Source organism: Salvia hispanica, chromosome 5, assembly GCF_029641045.1.
Source record: "Salvia hispanica isolate PSC_SH4W2 chromosome 5, Shi_PSC_v1, whole genome shotgun sequence".
Classification (NCBI taxonomy): Eukaryota; Viridiplantae; Streptophyta; class Magnoliopsida; order Lamiales; family Lamiaceae; genus Salvia; species Salvia hispanica.
The window spans coordinates 2434404-2460934 of record NC_142696.1 but is presented as its reverse complement, the minus strand read 5'-3'; the positions used below and the strand labels follow the sequence as shown (position 1 = coordinate 2460934).

Here is a 26531-nt window from a genome sequence, read left to right as displayed (position 1 = left end):
GGGTAGGATATATAGACTCGTCATTCATTAAAAAACGATTCAACTAGTTTTTTTAATCGTCATTGAACTATTATAGCCCAATATGTAAAGAAAGAAATAGTTCTGTTTTACCTAATCTTGGTCTCAAGGTTTATTTTCTACATTCAACTCAATTGTATATTAAACCCAAATAACAAACACCCATAGCCATAAGCACACAAACACAACAATTTTACTTATTGGATATCTGAAGGTAAAAAAAATGCTAAACCATAGCTTCCACAAGTTTCTTCAATGTATATAGGAGAAGATAAACCTGTTCAAACCACAAATTGTAGGTACTAGTAGGAGTACTACTTAAAAGTAACCTAGATTCTGTTAAACATTTCAAGGATGTTAGTGGCATGAGACTTTGACTTGGGAGTTGCTTCCTCTCCGAGGCCAGACAGCCAAGACAGTGTGTGATGCATGTCATCCTCTTCTTTCACGCGTGAAACCAACGCATCCAACGTGCAGCAGATGCTGTCCACAACAGCCACGCAGCTCTCTGTAATGTCCGGAAGGACATTGTCTCTTATTATTTTGAACAGGAGGGGTATAAGATCATACTCTGCCATCTTCTCGGTTGCTGTTTTGTTGGTGGAAAGTTGGAGGACAATTTCCAGCATCTCAGAAAGTAACACCGCATCCTTCATCTTTCTAAGGACCAGTTCAACAAGTCCTCTTTCCTTAGCCACTCTCACCTTGTTCTCTTCGACAGTGCACAATATGCAAATTGCAGTGGCAGCTTGGTACATCGCCACGGCATCTCCTTCTTCCAAGAGTGCCTTGAGTCGAGAAAATGCACCCATCTTCCCGATCTTTTTCTTATTACACTCTAGAGTGGCTATTAAGGTCAAGGCTTCAGCTGCCCTATACCTAACATTCATGTCAGCTCCAGATTCAGCTTCATCCCTGCTTTTACGTTGAGTAGCATAGATGATCGAAGAGACACCAAGGGTAAAATCAGCAAAGGCCTTTTTCATACGGTCGCCGCCACTGTGGAGGAGGCGTGTCATGCTCCGGAGAATTGCCAATTGATGATTCGGAGAAGTGGAGAAGTCTAGGGCAACGCCAAGCTGTTGCTTTGCATTGTTCACACACCATGCCATTATAATACCGTGGATATTGTTGTTGGGTGTGATATCAGTGTTTGGCAGTATTTCACCAGATACGGGACATTTCCTATTCCCGGAATCGAACCAATCCTCCATTGACAAACGATCAAAAGTCTGCAATTCAATTAAATACTAGTAAAACTACATATAAATACACGATTTCAACAATTTCCCCCAAATACCAACATTTCTACTCAAATTTAATAGTAACAGATAAACGATTTCCCAGAATCAGAAAAGCCCTAATTAAACACACATAAATGCACAACCACCAACATGATTAAATAAATAGTAGTGCGAATAATCAATTAAAACAGAAAATCACACCTTTCCGGATGCAATTATAACAGGATCCACCATAACTTGGTTGGAGATGGGGCATAAGAACTCATCCGGCGCCACAATGTAGTCCCAGGGGAGATCACGACGATTCTGAGTGAAATTGCCTTTGAATTGCTGAAGAACAGACAGCAATTGCTTCGCCTTTTGCATATTCGACTTTTTGACGCCGTCCTCCTCCACAAAAGCAATCAATAGCCGCTTAAGCTCATTCTTAAACACGACTGCATCGGTGACCGCGGCAATATCAATGTCGGAGTCGGAATCCGCAACTGGATCGCCATAAAGCAACTCTTCCAAATCGACATCGGATTCCGAAGAACTACTTGCCATTTCTCGGGATTTTTGATTTCTCTCTCGAAAAAGGGGTTTTTTGATTTCTCTCTCGAAAAAGGGGATATTTGATTTGGCGGGAAAGACGGTTCGTTATAAAAGACGAAGAGAGAAGTAATTCAATTCAAATAAATCTTTTCTCTATTACTCTATTAATACTGCATTATTTATAACTCGGAATTTGATTTCTATATCTTTATTTTTAATTTTGTTTTCTCTCTATTTAAAAACTGTGGATGCTCTCACTCTAAGCAATTTAATTTAATCCAACTTGTCGCGAACTGAAAAAATAATTTAATTTATCATAAACATTACACTAAAAGCTGCTACATGAATTTGAGGCTTTAGAGCCGTAAGATATTACCTTACGATACGCCCCTCGTCATCCTTCAACATAAATAACGCGAATTCAAGGCATAAAACGTAGTATTACTATAGGAGATTAAACATATCATAGGGTTAGATACATATATAACTAGGAAGTCAAATATAGCATCGACAAGAACCAATGCCTCTTTCGATTCAATTTACACCATTCTTCAAATGCATGAAAAATGTAATTTATGCCCCCAAAATGCCAATACAATGCATAAATATTTACAACGAAAACACTGAGCTCTTGCTATAGGAAAAGGGCATTCATAAATAAAAGAAGAATGTCAAGGAACTTGCCATTTCCTGTGTCTTTACCAATTAACCACTTTCTTATATCTTGAGACTTAAATTCCGAGAAGAATATTTCAATGACGAGGGAATCCGGATATCAGGACTCCTTCATCACTCACCCCTCAAAAGAATTACTAGTGTATCTTAACTAAACCAACAATTGAATCCATTGAAAATGGAAAAGAAATTCTTACACGCCCTTGCAGACACAGTGACAAAGTATATACTCACAAAAGTCATCCAAAACAAGGCATATACTGACAATTTACGCATGCGCATCCCATAAAATTTGTCTCACACTACTGAAGTTGCCATTGATGATTTATTTACACAGCTATAAGCCAAGATCAGAGGGTGTCTACTGTCTACTATCATATGTGCTCTGGACAAAGCTGCATTTCTCTACTGGTCAGAGGCCTTTTCCTTCTCTTCCTCCTTCCCCTCCTCCACATTGTCTTCTTTCCGTAGCTCAATTCTACGCCAACTTGTAATCATGTTATGGAGCAAGGTGTTGGGGATAACATACATCTCCGGCTGAATAGATGATTTATCAAATGTCTGCACAAATCATTTATTGTAAATTCATCAAAAATATATCCAATCAAAGCTCAAAACATGATAAATGCCATGAAATTCAAGAAAGCAATTACATAATCATAGTTGTTGCGTAAAAAATCTATGCAATAAGGACGCTGCATCAAAAAGTGGTGTCACTATGGTTTACTATATTTGACTGATCACCAGAGTTTGAGGTATCTTTTGGTGCAAAAGTTGACCACACCAACTCAGAAAGCATGGATGGCAAGACTGATGCAATCCGACAATGAGATTAAGTACCAGAAAGGGGCTGATAACACTGCAGCAGATGCTATGTCTAGGCTAAATGAAGGTGAAAATTCTGAACTCTCACTCTATACGTTAATCTCTAATTTATAGTACCTCTCCGGTAGAAATGACCACCGGCTCGCTCATGAGTCTCTTAGAAAGCAAGCAGCGGAACAACTCAGGAACCGCTATCGAGACCCGGCCATCTTGACTAAATTTCAAATTTGCCAACATGGTCAACATTTTCTCCACCGTATGCACATCCTCCATAGTTGACATATCAATGCTGTCTTCAATCTCCGTCAAACACTCACGAACCACTCTCTTGACCTCGAGAGAGTCCACATCCATGCAATCCATTCTGTTTTGAGAAACAAAAGGTGCTTGTGACTAAGAAAATACGATTTAGAGATGACAAAAGGGCTCCGTATTTTTTATTACTATGGAGAAGTCTACACATACATGTAGGCATGTAGTAAGAGGAAGTAAGATAAGAAGAGTTGTCATGTGAGCAGGCAAAATAAAGTAAACAAGACTTTCATCAATTCTTTTTTATTTCAGTTTATGATACAAGGTGATCATAGAGAATATTCATTGAAGACCAAATGATACATGTACTACTATATACAGCAAACAAATAGTACTAGTGGGATGCTTACAAATAGTCCAAGTTGGCTGCTATAATTTCACAGTCCTGATTTTCTGAAGCTATACTTTCTTCACCTATTAATTATCATCATGGTTAGAGAATTCTAAACCATGAATCACATTTTTTAAGTTCACCTATAGAGAAGGAAAAGAAACTCCTTATTTTCAAGGCTACTTGATCTACCTATGCAGTGGATATGCACCACGTGTCACTTATGACTTATGTACTGCAGGACAGAAGGTATACCTACCATTGATATGCAGAAAACAGAGAATAACATAGTACTACGGATACTTAATAAATTCATTTTGCCTTGATAAGTAGCATACTGGCGTGGAGAGATGTTACTCAAATTAAATTGATCTAAGATTATCAAGATTGAACTAGCTCGAGATAGCCTAAGATTAATTTTGTTATAAGAGGATGACTATGATTCATAAGTGGAGACTACTCCAACGTAGCACTATAGTCCCGAGACTTAGTATTGGACCTGACCCGCTCAATCAAAAAAACACTCATAAAACTCCATACAAGAAAAAAAAGTAATGGTTTCCAGGACAATCTTTGGAGCAAAAAGTTTCGACAATATGAAAAGTGGTTGTTGCGAGATACTCCAGAAAATGTATCCCCTCCAAAGTCACAAAGTTTGCCAGTTTTGGTGTTTGGGGGGAGAGAGTAGAGAGGAGAGAATCCCTGAAAATGTATAACCTAATTCATAAGTTATTATGTTGTCGTCTTTTTATCAGTTTGCATTGACTGTATAATGTTGTACTAAATCAATTAGAAGCTCTTTTTCTTGCCAAATCCCAATTATTATACTTATGCAAATTTAATATACACTTGCAAACAATACATAGCATAAAATTAATACACACTTGCAAACAGTATTCATGAATTACAAGAAATTAACAAGTTATTTTGAGAACTTCAATCATAGCATAAAATTGGAGCTAATTTAGATGAAAAGTGAGTAATACCTCAAGCAAAAGTGATGGCGTAACAACTAGGCGGAGCAGATGATGCACACGGCGGCGGATTGCTTTCCGATGTACTAGATGGAGGCAGGAAACGCGGCGAATGAGAAGTGATGGCGTAAAATTAACAAGTTAATTTAGATGAAAAGTGAGTAATACCTCGGATACAAGAGCAAAAGTGATGGCGTAACAAATAGGCGGAGCAGATGATGCGCACGACGGCGGAGAAGATTGGGAAAATTCCGTCGCAGAGGGAGAGGGAGAGGGCTACTAGGGCTAGGGCTAGGGCAGTTGAGAGAAAAGGCGGGAAGGATCTGGTTTTTCGTATTTTTATAGTATGACCCATTTACATATTAGACCCGGAAAGATCCGCCTGATTTTAAATAAAGATCCGCGTGTCAGATCCGCGTGATTTTAAAATTTTGATGGAATTGAATTTGTGGAAGTGAAATAAAGTAAAATTCAGTTCCATCTACATTTAACAATAGTACAAATATTTTTTCTTTATATGCAAATATGAACTAATTATAAATATTTTTTACTTTTGCAAATATAATTTTCTCAATAATATAATATTCCTTTTATTCTAGTACTAGTATATCTTTATGCGTGTTTCATTTTGATCAATTTTTGAGAAATAGAAAAAAAATTACCAGAAAAAAGTCTTGTCCAATCGAAAGAGTAATCATTCCATATCTCGAGAGCATGATTTTGTTGATGTTTTCAATCATGTTTGTGGCTAGATCTTCTATTATTGCTCCAAGTATGATTACGGCATCCGCAATGGTGCGGACGATGCGACGGACGATGCATCGTCCGAGCCCGATACATTGTCCGCGGACGATGCGAGGAGGATACCCCATCGTCCGTCGCATCGTCCGCCACTGTGGACGACGCGGACGATGGGTCGGACGATGCTCACGCGTTTTGTTTTTTTCCAAAAAATTTTCTTATTTAAACACTACAATTCTCTACCATTTCACACACTCCAATTTCACATCCCTTCAATTTCTCTTCAATTATTCTCTCTCATCGTCTCAAAAATGAATCCCGACGACTACGATTTGAGTACATCGGATGGCTGCAGATGGGCTTTGACTCGAGTCTTGTTCGATGCCGTTAATGAAGCCAAGGCGGAATGCTTGGCACAAATGCAGTGGGAGGAGGCGGCGGCGGTGGCGCGGGTCCCTCGCCCGATACGACGTCGGACGTATGTCCCCCGCGAGCACGACGTAGCGCACAAACGTCTGTTCGCAGATTATTTTTCCGATAATCCAAGGTGGGGCCCAAATGTTTTTCATCGACGTTTTAGAATGGGCCGAGATCTTTTTCTCCGCATTGTGCACACGTTGGAGGGACGTGATGAGTACTTCTAGTTTCGGGAAGACGGGATCGGCAGACCCGGACTTACGCCATTGCACAAGTGCACGGTTGCGATCCGCCAGTTTGCCTACGGCACAACAGCGGATATGTTCGACGAGTACCTTCACGTCGGGGATACAACTGGCCGCGAATGTCTCAAGAAATTTTGTAAGTTAGTTGTGGAGGCTTTTGGCGACACATATTTGCGATGCCCGACTGCTGATGATTGCCAGAGCCTGATGCGGATGCACGAGACGGTGCACGGCTTCCCTGTGATACTAGGGAGCATCGACTGTATGCACCGGCAGTGGAAGAACTGCCTGACAGCGTGGAGGGGCCAATTTACTAGCGGCTACAAGGGCAGCCACCCGACGATGATCCTAGAAGTCGTCGCTGCCCACCGCCTCTGGATCTGGCATGCCTACTTTGGTGTAGCCGGGTCGAACAACGACATCAACGTCCTCAACTCGTCCACCCTATTCGCCGATCAGTGCAGGGGTCGCGGGCCGGCCATCCAGTTCACTGCCAACGGCCGCACACATCATATGGGGTACTACTTGGCCGATGACATATACCCAAGGTGGTCTGTTTTTTTGAAGACGATCAGCTGCCCAATTGGTGAGAGGAGAGTCTTGTTTGCGGCAAAGCAGGAGTCCGCGCGGAAGGATGTGGAGCGGGCTTTTGGGGTGCTCCAATCGCGGTGGGCAATCGTGAAAGGTCCGACGCGTTTCTGGTACAAGGAAGTCATCGCCGATGTCATGTATGCGTGCATCATCATGCATAACATTATAGCCGAACAAGAACGTGGACATGTCACCGATTGGGTGGATGATGAAGCCGGATCTAGCTCCAGCACGACGACCTCGCCTGTCACTCGAGGATTACCGATGGGCTTCGGTGCGGTTCTACAACGACAGGCCTCAATGCGCAACCAACAAGACCATACTCAACTCATGACCGACATGATTGACGAAGTTTGGAACCGCAACCGCCGCCGTTGAGAAATTGTAGTTTTTTTATTTCGTACTGTAATGTTTTAATTTTAATGAAATGAAGTTTTTTTTCCAAATTTTGAAGTATTTAAATATTCAAATAATAGATAAAATGCTTAGGGCGTCGCTTAGGACGGGCTATAGTCCGCTCCACTACAGATGGAATGAGAGGAGGATAAAATGCTGACGTGGCGGTGCAGAGGGCGTCGCTTAAGGCGTCCCACCGTAGATGCCCTTAAGACATACTGTATTGATCATCCAATCTCTTTTCCATGATTCAAAATTTTTTAGTAAGTTTAATATATTGATTTACTATTTTAGTGGCCTCTATTTGTAGTAAATGTGTTGTCGTATTTGAATTGTTCAATGGATAATTTCGCAATGGACAACGTAGAATGGTGGTATATAGTAAGTGATTTTTAATCCCACGGAATTCAAGTTCATTTACAGGTTTAGTGCTCGCCAATTTATAACCATACATTGTGGCAATCTTATCACCCGTTTATAGTTGATCAAATTACGATTAGTTTAGAAGCATCGCAAGTATGTTTTGTGTGTATGTGATTAAGAAAATTCGAATAAGAGATGGAGTTGTATTTTGCGGTTTTTATTGAGATCATTTTACTTTATTTTCAAACACGATTATTAATATACCTAATAATTATAGATATTTTCGTCTCACTCTAAATTGGAATAAAGTCATGGAATAATGAAAAAAGTTCTTCCAATAATATTATGGAGTATCAAATGTTAGAATCATGTCGGGACATTTTTTAAAGAATGGGAGTCAGCATTAATATTAATGTATAGTTCAGGACTAAATTTGTAGGGAGTACTAGTTTCCTCTTATTTAAAAAAGTGGAATTCACATTTTATTTTGTTATTACCCTCTTCGTCAAATAGTACTGTATTTCATTTCCGTCCCATCTGTGAATAGTTATTTTATTTACTGCTCAACCTTTTTAGTCTCTCACGGAACAATGTAATTTGTCATTAAACTGAATTTACAAAAGAATATTGAATCTATTAGCATTTTGTCATTAAAATGAATTTACATTCAAATAAATTAATAGGATGGCCACACACAAGATTTGTGTCAAGTATAAGAAAATTTTTATCAATTTCACCTATTCTTTTGTTTGAAAATGAAAATATAATAAAATAAATATTTTTCAAAAATTAAAAATTCCAATGCATTAATAATTTTATAAAAATACTAATTCTTTTGGTTATGTTCATTTTGGTCCATTCACTGTAATTAGTACTATCATTTTTATTTATGGAAATTTGTTCTTAATTTTTTATCTTTCTCTCTCATAATTTATTCATTAAGTTTTGGAACATTACGTTGAATCTCGATAAAAAAAATATAATCACAAGTTTTTTCGTCTATTTAATCGTAGTAATTTCATGGTATAAAGTTAATTTTTTAATAATAAAATAATTTATTATGAATGACTATAAAAATGAGTAAGTTTTTAATACCAATAAAATAAATAGATGTGGATGACTACTAATAAGTCAAATTTTAAAAGTGATTTAGTACTCATAAAATAATTAGATCAAAAGAATTGATTGTTTTGTTTGATAATAATACTAAGAAATTAATATATATGTATATAACTATTTTTATAATTTAGAATTTTAAGAATTATCTAATAATAAAATAATTAGTTGCTATTGATTACTATTAGATGAACAAATTCAATTGAAAAGTTAATTTTTATATTAGTGTTTGAATAAAATAAAATAAAAATTTTCATTTGAAGGTAAACCAATTCAAATCCTTTTATATTATGCAAAATTAAAGAGTGTTATTAATGACTTAATTATAATTCTCCAAAGTTATTGAAAGTTAATAGTTAATGTGCTTTGATTAGACTTTCCTTTTATAATCAAACGGATCTAATTTCCTTTCTTTTGAAATAAGGGTATATTAGTCTATATATAAATTATTCTTATGGTAAAAAAATATAGGAGTATTATGGCATGGAGATATTATGTCTCTAAATCACTACTCAAAGTTATATTAACAGTTAACTGGATTTTTAAACTAACTAGTATCTATCCTGGGGTTGAACAACAGAAAATCTACGTACACAACATTCTTCGAGAGAATCTAATTAAAATTGCAAAATTTATGAAAAACTGATTAAATTCAGGACGATGGATTAAATCAAATAATATGATGATATACTCCATGCGAGAGGATGTTGGATTAAATTAAGGAAATAAATATCATGATTATAGATTTTAAATCTTGCATGAATATAGGACTTTACTTAACTGATGATAAACGATCTTCCATAATAATTACCCTTTTCGTAGTTTTTTATATGGGCGATGATAAATTAACAAAAATTGTATATACAAAATTGGATATTTTAGGTATTTTACATCTATAATTACATTAATGATGATTAATTAGTTTATATATCACATATTTACCCTTTCCTAACTATTTAGGGAAAAATTAAGTTTGTTAACTAAATAACTACAGATTTAGGAAAGTATTAAGTAGTTCTATCTTAAAGCTACATAATTATAGATAGATCAAAACTAAAAAGTTGGATTCATCACATTTTTCATCATACATTTAATAAAATCTGGGGTGAGTAATTAGACTCAACTTTTAAATGCTACAGTATTATACAATAAAATTTAATTGAATAAATTGACATATAAAATTTTAGTCACTAAAAGAACGTCACATAATGTATTTAAATATTTAGGATTATCATTCAACTAATTATAATTTTTTATTTCAATTTTCAGTATTCTTACTAATTAAAGATTATTATTTTGATTTATTTATAATAAAAATAAACTAAAACAATAATAGTTATTCAAAAAACTAACTATTTCTTTGTTAAATGGAATAGTAGCGAAATTATAAATTATAAATATAACTTCTTGTAAATATACTTAATTAACTAATTAAATATCATCACGTCGATTTCACTATACGTTTTGACTCAAAAAATTATGAAATGAATATAACAATAAAAAATAAATTAAAACAAACAATCATTCGATCAAACTATTTTAATAGTATTAAATAATTTTTAAAATTATAAATTATGAACAACCACATAAATGTACACTTAATTTTATAATACTAACATTAAACTAACTGATAATCATTAATTCAATATCTTGATGCAAAATCATGAATAAAAATAAATTTGATATATAATTAATAAAAATAAATTAAAACAATAGTAGGAGCATTAATTATTATTCACATCCAACTATTTTATTATTCAACAATTTTAAATGAGAATTATAAAAATGACCATATATATACTATATATATACTTAATTTCTTAGTACTCTCGTCCAACTAATTGATGATCATTAGTCAGTTTTTTTTTTAATCTACATCTTGACTCAAAAATTACAAAACAAACATAATACAGTGTATAATTGTAAAAAATAGATTAAAATGATAATGATCATTCGCATTCAATTATATTATTGTATAACTGAATGATTAGTTAAGAAATAATGATTAATATTTTATTAATATTAAAATACTTATAGCTAAAAGTAATTAAAATTAAAAAAATTATGTATATGCTTTTGGATATTTAATAACAAACGAACAAGCTAAGGAAAATATGAAAGAAAATAGCGCAAAAATAAAAAGAAAATACAAAATATATTAAATCATTATGACTATAAGTATGTTCACATGTAGTTGACATTTCAGTTATTTAAAAAATTATTTTATTATTTGAATTTATTATTTTTATATATTGAATTATTTCATTGTAACAATATTGATGATTTATATCGCATGACAATTTAAATGAAATATTAACAAAAAAACCCAAAAAAGTTATGAAAAAATAATATGAATGACAAAAAAACACTAGATACTAAACTATAAAATGAACAAATATAAATTTCTTTTAAAAAGTAAATAGTATCGTACTTTATTAAATTATATACTACGGAGTAGTATTTATTTTATAATTAAATATAGTAATTTAATTATGTAGTGTGTTAATCAATATTAACATAAATAGTTTAAAACCTAAATCAATGATATTTTCCTAAACGAGTACAGTTAGAAATATCCAATATTAATTACTAAGGGTAAATTAGTCATAAAATATTATCCTCAAAATAGAATTAAATTAAGGGGTATTTTGTATATACAATTGTTGTTAATTTATCTTTACCCTTTTTATATTTTGAAATATATCCGCTTGGTTTAATTATGTCCATTAAATCTCTGTTTCGCAATTGATTTGTTGAAGCTATTGATTAGAATAAGATGTTATAAAAGTGGCGGTTTGTAAGATTTATCTCTAGATTAAATATGTAGTGTTTTAAATTTATGAGATTGAATCTCACAATTCAATGCTAAATGGATAATTCATAATTATATGATAATTATTAATAGTCAATCCTCTCTAATTAAAATAATTAATTTCATAACTTAAATAGAGGTTTATGTCGTGGGATTGTTTCATGGGAGTAATATTCAGATCTTGGATACATATTTCTATACACTTCTCTAAATTATTACCAAGAATTGCATAATTATCAATTTAACTGGTTAATACTTAATACCCTGACTTTTTCGTATCCTTTTAATTGTTCTTAAAAGGGCGTCAAACATTTAGCCAAATTTTTTTTGCTTTGGTTCCTTTCGTCTATTAAAAGACAACTAGTGGTACATTTTATGGACGATGAAGAGAATCTCAATTTAGCTTTGGTACTTGGAATAACACCATAATTAAATACTGTACGGTTTTTTTTCAATAAAAATAATTAAATCTAAAGAAATATAAACTAGATTTTGAGGCTTTTCAATTATACATTGAGTTAAACAACTTAAATACACGTTACAAATTTTTTTTGGGCCTTCTTGTGAGCCTAATTCGCCCTTCTCCCAAGCAGCTTCTATTACAACCCTATGAGTATATAACATAGGAAGCATAAATAGAAGGAAGCATCAGCCGAGGCTATCTCAAGTCAAGGAAATTAAGCGAACGAGGTTAGTTTTTAATTTAATAGTTACTATGTTAATGTGAGCTTTATGAATTACTATGTTTTAAGTCTTATTTATAAATAAAAGTGATGTTACGTGATGTAAATTTGTGTATCTACGTGTTAGTTATGGGTTCAGAGTTTACCGTTCAGGAAGAATTTTATTTAATGTTAAAACATAATCATTCATTTTTTTTTTTCGAAAAGTATTGCTTCTTGTTATTGTCTTCTCTTCTTGTGAAGGTTCTGCAAAAATTATGAAAACTTAGTAAAATAGTAGTTGTTGTTACATTTATTTTATTGTTTACGGTAACATAATAAAAAATACAATAACCAAAAAAGACAAGAGATGGAAATATGACAAGCATAATAGATGAAATAAAAAAATGAAAAATATAGATAAGATCATAGATCTAGTCGAGAGAACAGCACAGCCTAGAAAATTACTTCACTAAAATAGAACTTTTTGATAAATTGAATTAATATTTATAAAAGATTTGATAGCTTTTGGCATTCTTCTTAATCTAAATAACTTTTAGTGAGCCTAATATTTATTAGTATAAATTAAGTTTATAATAATGCCTCATATTTTTTTGATCCTTCATTGATTTATAATTCTATTAATTAAAAATGCTTTTAATCAATTCGTCATATGATAACTTTTCAGCAACGTTTTCTTAACTATTTTAATTAATGCATATTTAATTCATAATTAATTCTATCAAATAAATTTTACTATTTTAATTAATGCCTCATATAATAATTTTTCAGCAACGTTTTTGTAACGATTTTAATTAATGCAATGCTGAGTAAAAATATTTTATAAAGTTAAGTAACTGCCATATTAATCTAAGTTATTTAAACAAATTCAGTGAGTTCAAAATATTATGATTCATGGCAATTACTAATAGTTAGGAGTACTACAAACATCTAAATTTGTGTTAGAAATCATTCCCAAAATTTTTAAATATTCAAAATTCAGCCCAAAACTCGGCTTTTAGATGATGATAGATAGATATTGAAAATTACAATTTATTTGGCAATATGTTCTGTTTTACATTTATTAAAATTTAAAACAAATTTCCAATACTTCATACTTATATCCATATATAGATATACTACGATAAATAGGTGTAATTGATGTCCATAAATAGGCATAATTTTAAAGCATGTCCATAAATAGGCAAAATTTTAAAGCATGTCCATAATTGTAACCTATGCTTATATTTATATATAGTCTATTCTTTATATGATCATAGGTTAGAAGTTAAGAAAGTGATAATCCATCCTATAATGGATCAAGATTTGTTCACAAACCTTCCATCAGAAATCTTGGTCGATATCCTATTAAGACTCTCTCCCGACACTATTTTAACTTGCAAATGTGTTTGCAAATCATGGCTCGATCTCATTGAGAGTGAACTTCGCATGCCCCTCGCCCTTGTTGTCTCACATCTGTCTTATAAATCAAATCAGTTCCGTATTTTCAAATTGGAAGATAAGCACAAGGGGGATCTAATCACCGAGTTTAATTTCCCTCAAGCATCAAGAATACCAGGGTATGCCAATGGATTGCTTCTTATTCTAAAATTGCTACTAACATATGCACCAATGAAGGTGTGGCAGTAATCAAACGAGGGGTTGGCAGCTTCAACGCCCGTCCACAAAAACCCCGTTTCAAGAGCGTATACTTGAAAATCGATTTTAATACTATGATAGACAATCTTATATTATCCACTTATTTTGCTTATTCCAAGTCCATACTAATCCACACTGGGCAAGTAGGAGGCCCACGAAGCTCAACAAGTATAGTTTTATTAGTGGACCGCACACGTTGTAAATATAAATTGATAAATTATTTTATTTTTTGTTATACTATATGATTATTTTGTGACCATACCATGTTCTGACTTGAAAATTATGAAGCGTGAATTGGGCCAATCATAATTTAGGCCTCGGCCACCATATACCAATCTTATTTTGAATTCGAGCATTTTCAAAGAGAAGTTTTTGATGAACCTCTGTTTTGTCACTTAAATTAAATCTCTTTTGTACGGCATTTAATATAACTGAAAATTTTGCAAATTTCATTGTTTTAAGAAAATTAATAGAGGCAGTAAATTTTATATTTATATACATAAACTACAATAAACTTGTATGCTAGACGTTTAGATGGAAATTAAAAGTAATCTTGCTCTTGCATAGGACTATAGGAGTGAAGTTAAAAATTTACAGAGTTTTCATAAATGGAAATTTAATGTAATTGAATTAAAAACATAGTTCAATGGTACATTAAGAAATTAATTACGTTTAGGCGTAGTTATCATTTTATTGAGAAACTATGAATTTTGATTTCATGGTTGATCGGGCTATACACGTTTGTTTTGTGGTTTCTCACAGGAAAGTTCGCTTAATTATAATTTAGGAGGCAATTCAAGATTTGAATCTAAACTAATTTTTAATGCCATTAATTAGCAAGTGAAATCTATGTTATTAGAACTTTGGATTTTTCCTAATAGTGCCACACACTATTGATTATTTCACAAAAACTGTAATAAAAAAATTGTGAATTTTACTTTTTTTAATATTTCATCGTTCCAATAATAAATATCTCATTTTTTTATATAGAATTTAATAAATTGTTTGACTCTGTAAAAGAAAGTAAGTAGAAAAAATTAGTGGAATATAAACCGGCCTTTTATATATTGAAATAAGTTAATAGAATGTGAAATTCACTTATAAAAATTTTTTAAAAATAAAATAACGTTATTAGTGGACGGAAAAAAAATGAGAAACAATGAGGCATTTAACGCAGAAGGACTGAAGGAGAGAGTACTAGATTATATAATCTATACTTATTGAGTAAATGAGATTATAAACTACTGTATAAAATTGAAAAAGTGAGTTAATACATCGTGGATAAAAAAAATCGACTGAATTGAATTGGGCCTATCAATATTGATATGTAAATAAATTTTGACTGAAGAAGCCCATAATAATTGGGCCTGTTCATTTTAATAATAATTTTATTTAATTTATTAATTTCTACTTTTGATAAATATACCATTTCTCAACTGTATTGAGATTCTGTGCACAGTGACAAAACAATCTGAAAAATAGCAGATTCGAAAAGTTAATGGAATATAATATTTATTTTTTTTATATTGGCTTTATAATAGTATAGGTAAGTGAAGTGAGTTAATGGGCGGAGGGAGTATAATCTATACTTATAAGTATTAGAAAAGAGATCATAAAACTAAATAAAATAAAATAGGCCAACTAAGTTGTGATCAATGTGATCAATCTAGGGTCTTATATGATTGTTCTTCAACTTCATTTTGTTCTTTTCTTTTGGCTCTCTAAAATTGTACACAAGTGCCCAGTGATTGTGTGCATTTACGAGTGTAGACATCCAATTTTGTATGTTGACTATTCTTTAGAATTTGAAAATACTCTATAAAATAAAGAATTTCAAATCCGGGTCAAATACTAAAGGGTAAATTGTCTAAAAAGTCATAAACTTTGGGGAAAGTTTGGTTTTTTCCACAAACTCTAAAAGTTGCAATTAAAGTCATGAACTTTATCATATTGTGCAATTTTCCCAAACTACCTGACCCGGTGGCATATTTCTGTTAAAAACTTATCCCACGTGGCATGCCGAAGGCATGACTTGGCAAAATTTCTGGTTTAACCCTAAACTCAGATAATATAACCTCTTTTTTGCTGATTTCGAAAGCGCAACCCCAATTCAATCGACGGAAAACGTAATTGATAAGAGTGAAATCGTCGACAAACGGTTTAGGGATGAAATCGGCGACGTGTAAAGAAGATTCAATAAAAAAAATAAAACAACGTCGTTTTGTGCCTAGTCAAAAACTTCGCCAGGTCACGCCTCCGCCATACCACGTGGGATAAGTTTTTAACGGAAATATGTCGTCAAGTCGGTAGTTAGGAAAATTTGCACGATCCGATAAAGTTCGTGACTTTAGGCGCAACTTTTATAGTTTGTGGGAAAAACCAAACTTTCTCCAAAGTTTATGACTTTTTAGGCAATTTTCCCGATACTAAAAACGTGGATCCTAGTCAAAACCAAACTTGTCGAAATCTCCCATGAACCCTTTCTCTCCTACTCTATAAATGCGTCATACAATCTCCAGTGAACCCTTTCTCTCTCCATCATCAGGTATTATTCGTTGAAATCCGAATTTCTTACCACTGATGTGCTTGTTTGTTTCAATGTTGCTATTTTTTTGTGTGTATGTATTGATCTGTATTTTTCTGTAATTTTAAGTAGAGGAGAAGTAGAAACTATTTAGATTACATTGGCTAAAATATTTCATGCACAAACTCGTCTAATCGATTTATTGGCAAAAGATAGTTGTCATAATTGCATTGGAATTTATAGAAGGTCTTTGTAGTTTTTGGTATTTTAGTATTCAAATAATGTCGGTTGATTAAATTGAAAGATTAGTAACTGATGTATCATTAGCTTAATTATATAGAGTACTCCATAAATGGGAGAAATAAAGATTATAATAATTTTATGAAATCGTCGATTAGATGAAAATTTATTAACAAAAATAGTTTTAATGAAATTATATTTTTTGTTGTGATTATTTTATGCAAAGCAGATATCGAATATGGATTTTCATGACATCCTAACGAGTGAGGAGCTCACTGTGGATGCGGTTGAACTAACGCAGTTTTGAACCACTTTGGCACCACAATGGAAATCTAATCCCCATCACTGGCTTTAAAATTAGCTAACGCAATCAGCATTTCATTTGCCATTTACATTTTTCGGTTTCTTTTATATCGAAGTCATCCACCTCCAGTAGTATACGCACCACTTTTTGTTACACATAACTTTCTAAGTACTCATTGAAAATAGGATGTGAATTAATTAATGTGGAACCAGCCGCAGAAGTGACTAATGATTAATGACATCAATGTTATCCGATCCAGCTGAAGCATAACACAAACCACCACACAACACACAAGATGAACAAGGATTGAGCTAAGATAATAACCGAATCATAATTATATAACTTACAGTGCTATAAAATACGCATGTGCTCGGTTTTCTTTCATTCAAATGTAAATCAGCAGCCTACGGATTTTTCTGACCATCTCCTTGGCCCTATGAGTGCCTTCGTGCATGAGTTGTCATATTTATCCGCAGTCCATGATCACTATAGAGGATCTGGAGCATGATGGCAACACACTTCTCAATTATCTGGCTCTCCTCTACTATCTTTCTCCCTCCCGGTTTACCATTGAGGATCCGGAGCTCAATAACCATACTTATGATAGTCAACAAGATGGACATTGTTCCACAATCATCCATCTGCTTAATCGTCTTCTCATTAGTTGAAAGCAGTGCCAGAAGAACCAACATCTTTATTAAATTCTTATACATTTGGATGTTATCCTTGATAGCTTCATCATTCAAAACTTTACATGCAACATCAATCACAGCTTTAACTACACCATCAGTCACAACTCTCTCCTTGTTCTCATCCCCTGATTCCAAAGAAATGATGAGGCGCTTCAAGGCGCCACATTCTCCCATCATGGTCTTGTTTCAGTCAGGGAGAGACAATGGTAAAAGGGCCGCAACAGCATTGGCAGCTTCTTCTTTCTGTTTAGGCGATGTGATTGCCGACTTCTCTACCAAAATTTGGAGATTGCAGTATTTCTTCAGATGACCTAGTCTATTAGCTCCAAATGACCTAGATCAATAGGAAAGTCTTAATTCACTAGGAACTAGCAAAGATTTTTCTAGACACAACTTCAAATCAAACCAGTTTTCAAGACAAATATGAGTCAGAAGAATTCAACTTGGAAAATGATGTTAATCATGTTGAAAATGAGATGTGGTGTTAAAAAATGAAGATATCTGAACTGACAGAAAATGTGATTTACTGTATTGACAGAAAATGAAGATAACCACAATAGCAATGCACAGCAAAGGCGATTTACTATACTGTGCGGCATGTCCCACATTGGCATGCTCGACAGTAGGGGGATAAGACCACAGTGAACCATCTGCACAACTGCCTTTCTGATTGTTGAAAGCTGGAAAAGAGTTTCCAGCATCACATCGACAAGCTGATTCCTTCGAATCAGGTTATAACAATCAGTTCAACAAGACCATCTTCTTAGCCGCTAATATCCCATTCGTTTCGATGGTGCATAGATTTCTAATCTCAACGGCGGCAATATCCATTTGATTCTTCACACAGATGTGATGTTCTCATTCCAAGATATTTTCAGTTATAGGCATATGCATTTTAAATCCTTCTGTCAATACTTTCTTAATCCCAATAAATGGATCATACAACCCGATCTTTTCCTTATTTGAATCTGTGGAGGCTGCTAATAAGCGAAGAGCATTTAGGGCATAGGTCTTAATATCCATTTGAATAGCAACTTCAGTTTCCATGTCGACGTCACGTTGTATAGCCGAAACTATCCAAAAGATGCCAATCCATGTACTAACATATGCTTCTTTCATACTTATGCCAGCTTGTTATCATGGTGCGGAGTAAAAGGTTTGGTATAAGACTAAAGTCGTACATACGCTTCAGAGTAATCGGACATGTCTTATTCCCACGTCCAAACCACCGGAGAGTAGAAGAGAGAGAAAAGTTGTAAATGACACGTGTTTTAATGTATAATTGTTAAAGTAAGAGAGAGTGAGGGAAAAGGTAGTGGAATGAGTGTTTGATTGTCAACTTCCGCCGGAGAGGTTGATTGTCAACTTCCGCCGGATTCTTCTCCACTATAAATTATACTCACTCCGTCCAAAAAAATAGACAAAGTTGTAAATGACACGGGTTTTAATGTATAATTTATCCTAATCTAAAGTGCAAGTTTGGTGAAAAGACATTAATGCCCTTTTTGGAGGAAAAATGGAAAGATGAGGTGTTTTCTATCCAAAAATAATTTTTAATGCAAAAACAATTGGACAAATAATAGCCCAATAAAATGCTAATTTCTAGAAGAAGTTTTAAAACACATTTAAATAGTGCACTACCATTAATTTTTTTTTATAATTAAGTTATTAAATTTATATATTAATTAGCCTTATATTTGAGTTAAATTGGAATTGTGTTAAGAAGTTTAGTTTGTCTTCCATTTATTTAGGTTAAAATTGAGATTTAATAATTTATTTCAATACTTTTTTTCCGAATTAATTCACAAGCTAAACGACAACACATATATGTAATGCTTACAATTTTCATCCTATAAATACTCAATTAAAGTTTTTAATTCTTATATTTTAATTCGCCTCTAATTAAACAATACTGCTAAGTTTATAGATCAAACTAAGGAATAAGATGAAATTACACATATTTAAAATTAAATCTAATTTATAAATTTTGTATAACTTCTTAATATAAAGAGTAGTGTAAATTGTCACATTATTCAAAACAAACAAGATGCATAAAATATTATCGTTATTTAAGTGATAGTAGTAATTTACTTTTTATATGCATATGTGGCGGGAAGTAAGAATTTTTTTTTTTCCAATATAAAAAATTCATTTAGTCTTTGGCAATGTATACCAAGTTATGTTATGGTCTGAAATTAAAAGAAAGAAATAAATAGTCCACTAAAATGTGATTATTGGATAATACAAATTTTCTAATTTGACTTCTCAAAGAAGTTTTAAATTTTTATGATTTAAATTATTCATATATTTAATGTGGATATGTTTAATATTCCATATATTTTTTTTAAATTATTTTTTTATAAATTAAGCTATTAAATTTATACATTAATTTTCCTTTTATTTGGATTAATGACTTGCATAGCACTTTCAATAAACATCTTATTTTCTTTATTTGTATATCTTATTCTAATTAATTCGTACTCTTTGATCATTAGTCACACATCTCATTATTGTTTTTACTCCACTTAGATTACAAATAAAAATTGCATAAAGAGCTCTCAGTGATTTTCTCTCTCTAAGAAATTCGCTCTGCCTTCTCTCTAGGAAGTGGGGTTTGAGATTTCTCTCACTAGGAGTTCATCCTAGCACCTCCTTCCATAGCTGTTAACAGTTCTACTATCCTTCTACCCTCAACCCATCTTCTCCGGCAAAGGGACGAGTGGTTGTGCGAGGTGAGAAAAGCCCGGGTTCTCGCGTCAGGTCTGTCCGGCGAGTGGCCATATCTGCGTCGACTGCGCAGCGGAGAGGGGAGTTTCGAGTCCCGCGTCTGGTCTGTCCGGCGGACTTCATCCTTAACATTGTGGTGGCTGAGCGCATCTACTGCATCCGACGCTCAGCAACACCTCGCAAGCTTGCGACTGGTCTGTCCGGCAAGTTAGCTTCGACTGGAGAGGGAACAACACACTCGACGGTCACAACATTGCCTACCCCAGCTCCCCGATGAACGGTACAGCTTTGTGTTTGAACGACGTGTGCCATATGTGCTGCCTAGGGTATGATGGTTATATTGACAATGATGCCAAATGATTGGAATTTACTACTACCACCATTAATGCTCACCCCTTGCAGCCATTAATGCCTTTAAGTAGAATCGTTTTTGCTCCTTTACATGTCATATGAGTTTGTCTTTGCATTAAAGAGCACCTATTGATTCTACAAATTCGAGGATCTCTTTTATCAGTGTGCATTTAAACTTGTTGCATCATAGTTCAGCTTGGCTATGGAGAATACCGGCCTTCTAACGTGAGCAGGCTAGCACACAATGCATGTCATCCGTCGCTTGATTTCAAAAGATTGAATTTACTGGCCATCTCCGGTGAGTCTCTAGCCGGAAACAGCTACAACCAACCCAGACGGATCTTTTGTTGGAACATGGGACCAAGGACCTGGTGCATTCTTCTTTGGGATAGGCAGTCAGCACCTGTTTGACCAGCCTCTCCTTTGTCACTTGCCTATTCTGGGCAGTTTGCAGACCTGCCACTCTTCCCCCAAGGGTCAGCTGTTATATTTGTTTGCACACCAAAATTGGGTAATATTCTCTAAGTACTACAAAAAGGAGTTCTGGTGCATGCCACTCTAGGAGGCGCAGTCAGCATTTTCTTGTTCAGCCTGCCCACCAACAATTTAGAAAGCAATCTTGTCTTTTACTTTTTTGAGGAAATCCAAGTCAACACACGTGTCTCTTGAGGCCATCTTCGACTCGACCTAGTATACTCATTGTTGGGCAATTATGATGAAACAAAAGCCCAAACACAAAGGGCCCCAGCCCAAACCCAACGGACAACAACAGCCACATCATGAAGGCCAAAATGTTGGGCCTATCCAGCAACAAGAGGGTGAGACGAGCAATGCGGAAGAGCTCGAGGTTGTTCCAGAGACTCCAGACCATGACCGACACACTGAAGGCCATCTCAGAGGGGTCAACCCGTGGCTAAGAAGAACAATTGCAACGGACACCGAACTGGAGTTCTCCAAAGAGGACCTTTTGCTGAAGCACTTTCCCAATCTTAACCCAGACACCCCAATCCTATCCCTTGATGAAGCTGACCAAGTTCCCATTCATAAAAATTGGGGGATATGCTTGCTTGGAATCTTTGCAGGGAGGTTCCCGGGCAAGAACGCAGTGTACAACTTGATTCAAAAATGGCCACACAAGGCCAGAGTCTCCTTCCATAGAAGAGAATGGATGGTTTTTCAGTTTCGCAATGAGGCCGAAATGGAGCTAACGAGAAAACAAGGGTCGCATGCAATATTTGGCATTCCATTGGTCCTAAAACCAATGCCTTCTCACTTCAATCGGCCATGGACCCAGAGATCAACATCCCTGTGTGGGTTCGGCTAGTCGATCTTAGGCCTTCTCTTTGGAATGAATCTGCGATTAGTAAAATCGCCTCATGTGTTGGGGAGCCGCTAGCAACTGATCTTCGAACGAAATGATCCCACCGAAGAACCATGCCAACCAACGAGCTGCACAACGCAACATGGGCGGAAACAGAGCTACACACATTCCACCCTTTAAGCCAAACGAGGTTATGACGGCCAACCACAACAACCATAACCAACAGAGGCTTAGTATCAATACTTTTGCCAACCCCAACAGATTTGCTGCCCTTGAGGATTTGGAGGGAACCGACGCACTGAGCACAGAGGCCCCAACACACAAGTCAGGGCCGGCCATGGAAGCAGGGCCGTCGTCAAAAGGGCAATCACATGGGCAGCGAAACGTTAGTAAAGATCCCGAAGTGGATGCTATTGTGGACAGAGCACTAGCGGATGGGACACCTTTTGTCAACAGAAGAACAAGGAGTTCTAGCCGAGGAAGGGAGGCTGCAAAACCAGTTATTGGAGCTTCAGATCCGAATGAAGATACCAACCTTGCGGCTCGGCCTGTTGGGGAACCGACTGCAACTCCTAGGCAAGGAGCTGTTTGGAAACCAAAAGACCCAGAGGAACAACTTCTGGGGTTTGGTGCCCCTTGCACAGCGGAAGACTTGTACAAAATAAATAAATCAGATAAGGATCTATTTGACCGATTATGCGATTAATCTATTCACATGCTAAACGGATAATTGCATGCTAGAACGCAAACAATTCATGCTCATAGAAAATAAATCCTAAAACAGGTATTCTACGGTTTAGGGTTACCGATTTGATTCTCCAAAGAATCGTTAATTGCTCGCGCCTTCTACACATGATGATCTTCAATACTAGACCACGGATCTTCTCTCTGGTTCCCGAACTGTATCTCGATATCAGGGTGGGCTGATCTTATCAAAATACTAGGACTCGAATAAAGAAGACAGAAGAAATCCTTTTGGGAATAGGAGTAGAATTCGAAATTCTCTACAGCTAGAGATTTTCGAAAATTAATATTTATTTTTAATCCATCTAGGATTTGTCTTAATAGAATTAAATCTATTCAAATCCATAGGATAAAAATAAATTAATATTAATATTATTTCTAATCCATCTAGGATTTAATCTTGGAGTAAATCCATATAAATCCATAGAATTAAATAATATTATATTATAATTATTCAAATCTATCCAAGATTTATCTAGGAACAAATCCATATAAATCTATAAGATAAGAATAAAATATTATATAATAAAATAATATTAGTCATTATTTAAATCCAACTAGGATTTATCTAGGGATGAATCCATATTAATCCATAGGATATAAATAAAATTAGATTGTCATTATCCAAATTTAACTAGGATTCATCTAGGAATTAAATCCCTACAAATCCATAAAATAAGGATAAAATCTATAATTAATCCATGATTTAATACAAAATCAAATCTTATATAATATATAAAATCCATAAGATATATTCAAATCTTATTTCCAAATTAATCTCGAACACTTTCCAAAATTAATGCAAGGGTTAGGAAACCCTAATCAAATTTGGAAAGCAAAGTCACGGAACGAGGTAATGCGACGTCAAACTCGAGGCCGGGAAACTGCCCGCGAAGAGCTCCCACTCGAATCACAGCCGCCGTTATGCTTCACGCAAACTGTCAAGCTCGAGAGCTTGGGCTGCCGATGCAGCTTGGCCAGCCTGACTTCTCCGACGCCCGCTGCGCACGAGGGTCGCTGTCTTTCGAGCCCGGGAACTGCCCACGAAGGGCTCCCACTCAGACCGCCATCGCCGCCTGCATCAAGCTAGCCTTCCCTCTCCGTCTCACTCATCCACCAAGCCTGACGTCTCCGACGCTGCTGCGTCGACGTCGCTCCGCTGGAGCTGCTGTCGCGTCTCCGGCGTCAACAGTGCTGCTGCCTCGCGAAACCACCGTTGCTGCTGCTGCGACATCTCCGACGTCGCTGCCGCCGTGTCGCAGCTGCTCCGGTGTTGCTGTTCGCTGTTGCGACGCCTCTGGCGCTGCTGCTGCGTCGTCGCTTGTGCGACGTCGTCTCTGCAGCCGCCGGCGCTGCTCCCACTCATCGCTGGATTACGGCGGAGATTCTGCCGACTACGTTATTCAAATTGAAACACGTACAGCAATGTTTAATATCAATATGATATCCATGTAGTCATTACTTCAATTCAAAGATTACAAAACAAATTGATATACATTCAATTAAGAATTGGAGTCAACGAACTTAAGTAATCATAATGATTACACAAAAGGAGAAGAACCATTAATTCTCCAAAACAGCAGCGCAACGATTACATATATTAAATTCGAATATAACGATTAATATTATCATGTAATCATCATATATATATAAAACACGCAGAAACGCATAAAAACATGCATTCAAGCAATTCATATAACATGAAATTAATTCACATAATCAAAGCCAAAAACTGGCTCTGATACCAATTGCTGGGGTTTGGTGCCCCTTGCACAGCGGAAGACTTGTACAAAACAAATAAATCAGATAAGGATTTATTTGACCGATTATGCGATTAATCTATTCACATGCTAAACGGATAATTGCATGCTAGAACACAAACAATTCATGCTCATACAAAATAAATCCTAAAACAGGTATTCTACGGTTTAGGGTTACCGATTTGATTCTCCAAAGAATCGTTGATTGCTCGCGCCTTCTCCACATGATGATCTTCAATACTAGACCACGGATCTTCTCTCTGGTTCCCGAACTGTATCTCGATATCAGGGTGGGTGGGCTGATCTTATCAAAATACTAGGACTCGAATAAAGAAGACAGAAGAAATCCTTTTGGGAATAGGAGCAGAATTCGAAATTCTCTACAGCTAGAGATTTTCGAAATTTTCGAAAATTGCAAGAATGAAAATTGTGTTTATTCTGTCTCCTTTATTCTCCTATTTATATTAAGTTCCTTTTGGGCCCAGACAGGGATCTATGGAAGGTTATAATTGGAATATTACGAGCAGCCACTACAGAAGTAATATTGAACTCTCTCCATCCAAATCCGAAATTACAAGTAATCCGGGTTTCCACTTTTATTATTTATTTCCCGCGCTTAAGATATAAATGTCCATTAATTAATTAATGTCTGCTATGGACTTAATTAATTAATATCTTATTAATTCCAAGAGTGGACTTAGCAAGAAACATTTATTTATTATTCATAGAGTAATAAAACTCCAACTGGCCAGTTTTCCGAATAATAAAACCTTGTTCGAGATCCTCTTGAGGACATTATCAAACGAGACTCTCCTCGTGCACGATTCAACATAATAGCAATCCTAGCACCGCTAGATATTAATCACCACTACCCAATATATCAGGATTATTGGGTTGCGAAAAACCCGCACCATTTGATAAGTCAAAGTAGTGCATAATCAATACCGTATGCTCAATGCTAACATATGTAGATTAAGAAATAGTATTTTATCAAGACCTAGTGTTTCAGTAGATAGCATAAAGACACGTCTTGCTGTTAGATCCGTTCGGTGCTATACCACACCAATGTCATCTTATTTCAGTAAGGCTTAGAAATAATCGGACTGACATTGCAACCTTTCACGATAGGTAGCCAAAGCCTATCTAGGTTGTGAAATTCTTCTTTTTCTTTTGCAAAGCATTGCATAGATCTGACCGTGTTACCTTAAAGTGGACGACGCCCACAACCGGTCTACTAAGCAAAAGACTTAGACTTTGTTTACTTTTTATGCATTTAAATGTTTGTAAAACATCTTATAAATGCACAAGCAAACACAATGTAATAATAATAGTGATTCTATTCGTGCGGAACTGCTCGAATAATACTGAATCGGGTTAAAAGTGGATTGTAGAGTTTTACGTATACAAGCAAGATTTTATTCGCGCGAAACTTGCTCGAAACATGCTTTTCAGTATACCAAACCTAACAACAACAAGACCGTGGCCGTAAGCAAAAGGACAAGGACAAGCACAAGAAGAGGGACAAACCTGGCTTCGCTTCTAGATCAAGATCAAGACCTCCTCCGGACACTTGGGAGGAATGGTTGGGTGATGACACCGATGGTGCGTCATGATTGTTTCATCATGGAATGTAAGGGGCATGCAGCAGCCCAACCGTCATGCTACAATCGTCGACGTTATCAGATCAAATAAAGTCGACGTTATGGGTCTACTTGAGACCAAAATGGAGGCATCTTGCCTAAATTTTTTCTTGGAAAATTACTTTCCTCATTGGAGATCAGCCAACAATTTCCATGCTATACCTGGTGGGCGTATGCTATTAATTTGGAACCCGGAGACAGTGGACGTGGAACCAATTAGCATCGGACAACAAACCATCAACGCCAAAATCAGGTGTTTAATTTCCAATAATTACTTTAACTTTTCGCTTGTTTATGGATTATACAATCCAAC

The 26531-nt window shown here is 35.2% G+C and overlaps 1 protein-coding gene, 1 long non-coding RNA gene and 1 pseudogene across 2 annotated transcripts; 1 reads left to right on the top strand and 2 right to left on the bottom strand.

Annotated features, from left to right (window-relative positions):
- Positions 1 to 239: 239 nt before the first annotated feature.
- LOC125191292 (U-box domain-containing protein 9-like) lies at positions 240 to 1840 on the bottom strand. Its single transcript, XM_048088806.2, has 2 exons — positions 1464 to 1840; positions 240 to 1250 (listed from the first exon to the last, which is right to left on the bottom strand). The coding sequence occupies exons 1-2, from the start codon at positions 1806 to 1808 to the stop codon at positions 348 to 350; spliced, it is 1248 nt and encodes a 415-aa protein (XP_047944763.1). The 5' UTR covers positions 1809 to 1840; the 3' UTR covers positions 240 to 347.
- Positions 1841 to 2623: 783 nt separating this feature from the next.
- Positions 2624 to 5218, bottom strand: LOC125190641 (uncharacterized). The gene is made up of 4 exons (XR_016130542.1): positions 5082 to 5218; positions 4926 to 4999; positions 3414 to 3660; positions 2624 to 3032 (listed from the first exon to the last, which is right to left on the bottom strand). It is a non-coding gene; the product is annotated as an uncharacterized LOC125190641 (long non-coding RNA).
- An 855-nt stretch (positions 5219 to 6073) lies between these two features.
- Positions 6074 to 7285, top strand: LOC125190037 (uncharacterized; annotated as a pseudogene).
- Positions 7286 to 26531: the final 19246 nt, after the last annotated feature.

Coding starts and splice junctions, on each gene's coding strand:
- LOC125191292 (XM_048088806.2), bottom strand. CDS start 1,808: ATGGCAAGTAGTTCTTCGGAATCCGATGTCGATTTGGAAGAGTTGCTT. Junction 1,251..1,463: donor TTATAATTGCATCCGGAAAG/GTGTGATTTTCT, acceptor ATTGAATTGCAG/ACTTTTGATCGTTTGTCAAT.